We start from the raw sequence: 7,870 nt of genomic DNA, 5'->3' as shown, positions 1-7,870 counted from the left end.
CCGGGACAAAACTTGTGATTCGTAAATCCCAAGTCCCAGACCCCCCACTCTAATCCACTAGATCTCACTCCCCTGCCATAGCCAGGATAGAACCAAGAAGTCTTGGCTCCCAGCTCCAACCCACTAGACCCCCCCTCCCTTCCCCGAGCAGGGGATATAACCCAGGAATCCTGAATTCAGCAGCCATGAATCTTGGTAATTATCCTGCCACTAGCCTCCCACAGTCACCACTCTCTACTCTGATGTGTGATGAGTTTACAAGACCTCAACATATCCCTGTTCACACAGCACCGTGGGTTTGGGGGTGAGGATACAAGGCCTCCCCTCCTCAGCCAGCTGCAAACAGGCCTGTACCTGAACTGTGGCATGTTCTGCACCAAGATGAAAGGGCGGCGCTCAGATGGATTGTGTGGTGGGGAGCAATGGGGTGTTCCCAGTGCTGCTGGAGATGCTAAGGACACACTGGGGCATGAGAACCATTGTGGTGTGCGGGGAGGGCTCCCTATGGGGGTGCCTCCCCACAGTGGTGCCACCCCCCCCCCCCACGAGCCTGGCTCCCAAACCCATCTCCCTCTCCAGGCAACCCACTATAGGAGGGACCCATTAACCCTTTGGGGGCTGCAGGGCTGGGGTGGAGCCTGGCTGGGGTAGGGCAGGACTCTGGACCTCCTGCCCCCTGGCTGCTAATCAGCTCCGCCTGGGGCTTCCCTCGCTGGCTCCTCCCAGCCAGGTGGGTATAAAGGGGTGGCTGGGCTAGGGCTATAGCTAGCTATTGCAGGAGTGAACAGCAGGTGAGTGGGGCTTGGCTGATGGGATGAGCAGGGGTGGGGCAGAGTGATATGGGGAGCTGGGATGTGGCTGATTGGGGTGAGGGTAGAGGCAGGCCAATGGGTGAGGTGGGGGGTAAGGGAGCAGCTGTATAGGGAACAGGTGATGCTGATGGGTTGATAGGAGCAGGGCGATGTATTGGGGGGGCATGTAACAGGTGTTGGAGGGCATGTGGGGCTGGAGGGGTGAAGACTTCTCACTCCTAAACTCTGGAAGCCAGGACTCCTGGGTTCCCTCCTCAGCTCTCCCAGGGGAGTGGGGGCTGGTGGTTAGTGGGGAGGGGCTTTGGCTTGGGGGGGCTGGGTGTGCCTGGGAAGGGAATCTGTAAAATGCTGGGGGAGAGGGGAAGAAATGTGGGGCAGCTGGAAAAACCTGCTGAGCTCCCCTGTGGCCAGAGGAATCTGGCTGGGTGAGTCCCTGGGGGTGGGCTGCAGTGAGCCCACAGAGAGGGTGGACAGTGAGGCCAGGGGAAGATCCAGACCTCTCTGGCCACTTGTGGGGTTGTGACCCCACTGAAGGCCAGCACTGTGCTGGGGTGTTGACCCAGCCTGGCCTTGATGACTCTGACCCTCGTGCGCGCGCACACACACACACCCAGGTCTGTCCATGCTTGCTGTGGCTGGTTCAGGACTCGTTGCAGGCTCTGGGAGGTGAGGGAGAACAGAACTCCAGGCTCACTTTTGGGTGGGGGCTTGCATTTGCATAAACTAGCATGCCAATCCAGAGGCCCGCTCTGCAGGATTGGGGGTAGCACTTGGTCTCTAAACCCCCTTGTCTGTTGCAGGGTCTGAGCTGGCAGAGCCCCCCAAAGGCAGAACATGATGGAAAAAGGAAACCCCTTTATTGTGGGGTTGCTGATTCTTGGGAACATCATCATCCTGGTGAGGTGGTTGGGGGGCCTGCCAGGCTGAGGGGGGTGGGTATGTCTGTGGGGCTTTTGAGGCTGTTTGGGGTGGATCTGGAAATTTGAATTTCTAAGGGATCCCTCACAGCTGGCTGGGCCGGTGCTGTATGCCATTGGGGGATTCAGGGGGCTGGGCCAGACTTGGGGGTCCCAGGGAGCTCACACCCCCCAACCCCCTGCCCCATAGGTGTGTGACCTGAGTGCTGGGGGGGACTGCATTGGGGTGGGGTTTGGGGTCCTGGAGCTTACCCCCTGCCCCAGACATGCAATGTAGGGGATGGGTTGGGGGCTGAAGTTCAGGGTCCAAGGGCTCACCCCAAACCCTGCCCCCAGATGTGCGGCATCGCGCTCTACGCGGAGACTGTCTGGGTCACAGCTGACCAATATAAGGTTTACCCCATCCTGGGTGTGTCGGGCAAGGATGACGTCTATGCCGGTGCCTGGATTGCCATCTTCTGCGGCTTCGCCTTCTTCTGCCTTGGCGTCTTCGGCATCGTGGCCCTGGCCAGGGGCAGCCGCCTGCAGCTCATGCTGGTGCCTGGGGCAGGGCCCTGTTGGGAGGGAGAGCTGTATGGGGGTGCTGTGGGGCAGGTGGTAGGGGGAGGGAAAGCTGTATGGGAGCATTGTGGGGCAGGAGATGGCTGCTTGGGGGGCACTGGAGAGTAGGAGGCTTGTGCCATGGGACAAACGGCTGATGCGGCGGGGGGGGGAGGTGCAGGGCAGCCACATGGTATCTCTGACTAGAGAAGACCTAAGGGGGGGGTTGGGGAGAGGAGTGTCCCGGGGGCAGGGAGTGGGGAAACCAGTGAGGCAGCCAGGGTCATGGGGGGGGGGGGGTGCTCAGGGGTTCATGCCCCACACAGGCCCCCCACAACAGGGTCTCACCAGCTCTCTTCTATTCTCCCCCCACCCCCAGTACCTGGTACTGATGCTGATAGTCTACATCTTCGAATGTGCCTCTTGCATCACCTCCTACACCCACCGTGACTTTGTGAGTGTGGCATCTGGATGCGGGGTTCCCTCCCTGGGAGGGAAGGTCTAGTGGGTAGAGCTGGGGGACTGGGGACCAGGATGTCTGGGGTCTATCCCAGCTCTGGGGGTGTGTGTGCGGGGGGGGGGGGTGGGTGAAGACTGGGAGTCAGGATACCTAGGCTGGTGGGGCAGGCTGGGGGATGGGCCCATGAGGGTATCAGCCTGGCCCTGCCCCCATGGGTCCCTCTTGCCCCTCCAGGTGGTCTCCAATCACAGGATGGTCACAAAGCAGATGCTGATGTTCTACGCGGCCCCTACAGCCCAGGGCCGGGAGCTGACCCGCATGTGGGACCGGATCATGATGGAGGTGGGTCTATCCTGCCCTGTGATGCCACCCCCACCGCCCTGCCCCGCTGGCTGAGCTGTTAAGTCTGGCTGGTAGTGCAGGGGCCCAAGGCAGGCTCCCTGTGGCTCCTGGAAGCAGCAGCATGTCCCCATCCAGCTCCTGTGTAGGGGCAGTCAGGGGGCTCCATGCAGGGCTGGCTCTCAGCACCAGCTAAGCAAGAGGAAGGGCTGCACTCTGGCAGCAGCCCTGGTGGCAATTTGGCAGCAGCACCTCTCCATTGTTTCCCACTGCAACTCTTCTGACTCTGGTCTCGCTGTCGAGGGCAATTCGGCAGTAGCTCCCCCCATTCTCTCTGCTGGCGGCATATTTGGCAGGGGTGGGGTTTTGTTTTTGTTTTTTGGTTGCTTGGGGTGGCAAAAAATGTAGAGCTGGTCCTGGCTGCATGTGTTGCCCCCTCCCCAAGCCCCGGCTCTGCAACTCCCATTGGCCAGGAACTACAGTCAATGGGAGCTGTGGGGCTGGTCCCTGTGGATGGGGAAAGCTCACAGAGCTGCCTGGCCGTACCTCTGCATAAGAGTCAGAGCGGGGACATGCTGCTGCTGCTTCCGGGAGCTGCCTGAGGTAAGCGTTGCCTGGAGCCTCCACCCTGATGCCCTCCTGTGCCCCAGCCCTGATCCCCCTCCAAACCCCTCATTTCTGGCCCCACCCCAGCCCAGAGCCCTCCCACACCCCTACCTCAGCCTCCCTCCCATACCTGTTGGCTCCACCCCCAAGCCAGAGGCCCCTTCCTGCACCTAAAACCCCTCATCCCTGGAGCCTGCACCCCCAGCTGGAGCCCTCAGCCCCCTGAGCCAGCCCAGTGCAAGTGAGTGAGGATGGGGAGACCAACATGGAGAGGCAGGGCCTTGGGTGGGGGAGTGAGTTGGGGTGTTTTTGTGGGAGTAGAAAGATGGCAACCCTAGCTGGGAGGCCAGCGGGGGGGCAGTGGGTGGTTGAATCCCACCCCAGGGATGAAAGCCTTGGCTAGGAGGTCTAGATTAACCCTTTCTTGTTCCTTTGCAGCAGATGGAGGGAGCCTGATCCTGGGCAGGGTGGGGCCTGTGCTCAGCTTTGTCCCCCCCATATTCATGGTGGGCTCTGGGGGTCAGGACTGTCTGGTGGGGTGGAGGGGAGCCTGGCAGAGAAGGGGCTGGGGGGACCAGGCATGCTGGGTAGGGGGGGACTTTGGGCAGGGCTAACAGCTGTGTCATCTGTTCCCCTCCCTCGCTCAGCAACAGTGCTGTGGCACGACAGGCCCCCTGGACTGGGTGAACCACACATCCACCTTCCGCTCCTTCTACCCCGAGGGGCTGGCGCCATGGCCCTTCCTCTGCTGCAAGCGTGATGCCAACTTTGTCATCCTCAGCCCAGAGGGCTGCCGTGTGGGGCATGTGGATTATATCAACACCAAGGTAAGGAGTGCTCTTCAGCCCTGATCCATAGCCCCCTGCCAGCCCAGCCCTGCCCCCTCAGCTCTACCAGTGCCCCACACTCCTGACCCACAGCTCCCTGCCAGCCCAGCCCCAGGCTCCCCCACCATCTCTGCCAGTGCCCCACACTCACAGCCCCCTGCTGTTCCTTGGCACCCAACTACTTAGCTCTGCCTTAGTCCTGGCTTCCAGTTCCTCTTCCAGCCCCCGCTCCCTACCCAGATGTCCATCTGTGCAGCACTCAGCATCTGTCTCCCTAGGGCTGCTTTGAGCACATTGAAAATGCCATCAACAGCTACACCTGGGGCATCTCCTGGTTTGGATTCGCCATCCTCATGTTCACGGTGGGTCTGGGCTCCAACTTGGGCTGGGGAGGGAGAGTGTGTGGGAGGGGGGAGATGAAGGATCCTGCTCTGGAGGGGGGAGGGAGTGTGTGCATGGGGGGTGGGGGATGAGAGAACCTGCCCTGGAGGGGGGAGGGGAGGTTCTAAATCCTCTTCAGCAGATACCAGGGCAGATGGGCTTGGGGGGGCAGGGGCAGGTTTGGAAGATGGGATACCAGGGCAGATGGGCCACCAGGCTAGGTGGACCAGTGGGTATGATCTGAGGGTCTCTCTCTCCCTGCAGTGCCCAGTGATGCTCTTGGCCATGTACCATTACACCATGCTGTGATCCCCCCCACACACACACCTGCCATGGGGCAGGGCTCCTTTGACCTGCCATCTGCAGAGTCAGTGAGGGGAGGCAACCAGCCCCAGCCTGTCTCTCTGAGCTGGGGAGGCCAGCCTGGTGACCATCTGTGCCCCTGTCAGCCCTGCTCCTGACACCATCGTGCTGGCTGTGGGGTGGCTGAGGGTGGGAGGCAGCACCTCAGAGCTGATCACTGTGTAAAACACCCCTGGTGACCTGTTTGTTTTTTTTAAATGTCTCCATTAAACCCCTCAAAATCCATTTGGGTCTGTGTGCTGGGGGGTCAGGGAGAGGCAGTGCTGAGGGCTAGGGTCCTGAGGTGGGGTTGTAAATGTCCCTGGCCTGTAACAGCAGGCTGCTGTGCACTGGTGTTGGTTCATGGGTGGGGAAGTCCCCTGCCCCAGCAGCACAAGGGCCCTGCCCCTTTGAATGGGAACAGCTGCCTGCTCTGCAGGGCAGGGGGTGGTTACATCCCTTGGCTGCCCTCACTGGGCTGTGAATTTTTCAGCAACACCTTGGGCCCCCTTTGCTGCTGGCAGCTCCTGGGGTGGCCCCCACCCTGTTGGCTGGGGTGAGACTGTGTGGAAAGTCAGGGCTAGACCCTAGGAGGCCTGGCTCCCAGGGGGGTGGGTGGCCCTAGCTGCAGCACTTGGGGCAGGGGCAGGAAGTTGGGTCTCATAGCAGCTCTTACCATGCCCTCTAGGGGTGAGAGCTGTTCCTGCCCCAGCCCACTGAGGGGATTGTGGCCCTGCAGCCTTAGCCCCACCCAGTAGCTTGTGCTGCATCCTCACCCTCTCCTAGCAATGGCAAGGCAGCTGCTATAAGGTCCCCTGCCAACTAATGTGACTCAGTTCTGAATTCTGGGAGGGTGGGGCATCAGCTCAGGCCCTGGCCCCGTTCAGCTGGAGAGGGGCTGGGAGCACCCTAAGGCACTGCCCACCCTGCTCTGCTGCAGCTTTTGGAGCTGGGGCCGTCCAGCAGCCCCACTCTGCTCCAGGGGAAGCTGGCTCTTGCTCAGGTACATGCTCCGGTGTCTGCACCATGCCCAGCCCCAAGGCGGCTGTGAACACCAGGCTGGGTGTGGCAAAGTCAGGGGTCTCAGAATGGGGCCTGGCACTGCTCAGGCTAAAGCACCCTGTCCTGCTCCTGCTTCAGCCATGGGCACTCCTGGGCCCAAACACCTCACGGAGTGCCCAGCAAGTCTCCAATTATCTCCACCTTGGCTCAGGCCAGCTGCAGCTGCTGTCCATTTTGTGAGCCAAATCTGCTACCTCACCCAGCCCACGTTACACATCTCTACCCAGCCTCCCCTTCAGCTAGGGTCAGTGTATGCCTGGGCTAAGTCCTCCCTCCCCCTCAGTGACTGGCCCACCTGGCCCTGGCACATGCCCCCAGCAGGCCCAGGAACTCACTGAGCCCAACTGGGGTGGTGAAGGCAGATTTCAGGCTGGTGGTTGGGGCCAAGGGCACTGGCTTGTGACCCATGGTGAGGTCTGTGCTGGTAAGGAACCAGGTCCCCCAGCTTGTCTGGAATCTCACCCATCCCAGGCATGGGGCAGGATTCAGAAACAGTGATGGCCCTGAGCAGCCACTAGTCCACACTGGATCTGGCTGACCCTTCTTTGGGGATGCTCCTAGGTCCCTGACCTCCCCCCAGGGCTTGGGCTGTGTTCCCAGTAACTCTGAATGGGGAACACCTGATGGGAGGGTTGGCTCCTGTGTCCACCCCCTGGACAGCTAAGTTAGTGAGCCTAGGCCAGCTGGAGAACAGCAGCTGGCAGCACCTCTAATCTCTACCTGCTGGGCAGGGGTTAGCTGGACAGAGAGGGAAATTGATTCCATCAGGAAGCTAACTCACCCTTGTGGACTTCAGGGCTATCTTCCCCCTTCTCCCACTGCCCACACGCAACCAGCACCAACCTCTCCCTGTCAAAGTACATGTCCGAGCTTCATCATGTGGACATGGCACACTTGGTGGCTGTGGACCCATTTGGACACTACCACCATGTAGTTCACCTCATTCAGGTCTCTGATGACCTTAAAGGGCCCATCCCAGAGAGCTTGTAGCTCATTCTGCTGCACTCTGCTGAGAATCATCCCCAGTGCCGTAGGAGAGAACACATGCTGTGTGGTCATACCAGACCTTCTGCCCCCCTTGGGCCCAGGCTAGGTTCTCCCAGGCTCAGCCCATGAGCTCAAGTGAGCCTTTCCTGAAAGGACAGCATGTACTCCACCACTGATTCTCCGGTGGGAGAGACCTTCCCCCTCCTATTTGTCCCTCACCAAGTCCAGGGGTCCCCTCACTCTCCCCTAGTAGAGCAACTCAAAAAGATCCCTATGGGTTCCTGGGACACTTCCTGGTGTGCAAACAGCAGGTGGGGTAGATACCTGTCCCTGTCCTGTGGGTGCTGGGCCATAAAAGTCCTCAGTATCAGCTTCAGGGTCCCATTAAACCTCTCCGCCTGCCCGTTGGTCTGAGGGCGTTGCGCCGGCCCACAAGTTTTCCCCACAGCCCTGAAGCAGGGCTGGCATGAAATTGGACCCCTGGTCTGTAAGGACCTCTCGGGGGAACCCCACTCTGCTGAAGATGGTCAGCAGCACATCTGCCATGTGTCTGCCTCGCTGGAGGACAGAGCACCGCCTCTGGGTGGTGAAATCTAC

The 7,870-nt window shown here is 60.4% G+C and overlaps 1 protein-coding gene across 1 annotated transcript; it reads left to right on the top strand.

The window, feature by feature from the left end:
* The first annotated feature begins 767 nt into the window (after positions 1 to 767).
* UPK1A (uroplakin 1A) lies at positions 768 to 5,470 on the top strand. Its single transcript, XM_038382969.1, has 8 exons — positions 768 to 791; positions 1,613 to 1,709; positions 2,066 to 2,266; positions 2,649 to 2,723; positions 2,964 to 3,071; positions 4,322 to 4,501; positions 4,780 to 4,863; positions 5,147 to 5,470. The coding sequence occupies exons 2-8, from the start codon at positions 1,647 to 1,649 to the stop codon at positions 5,189 to 5,191; spliced, it is 756 nt and encodes a 251-aa protein (XP_038238897.1). The 5' UTR covers positions 768 to 791; positions 1,613 to 1,646; the 3' UTR covers positions 5,192 to 5,470.
* Positions 5,471 to 7,870: the final 2,400 nt, after the last annotated feature.

Source organism: Dermochelys coriacea, chromosome 24 (assembly GCF_009764565.3).
Source record: "Dermochelys coriacea isolate rDerCor1 chromosome 24, rDerCor1.pri.v4, whole genome shotgun sequence".
NCBI classification, from domain to species: domain Eukaryota; kingdom Metazoa; phylum Chordata; order Testudines; family Dermochelyidae; genus Dermochelys; species Dermochelys coriacea.
This window is presented reverse-complemented; position numbering and strand designations above follow the sequence as displayed.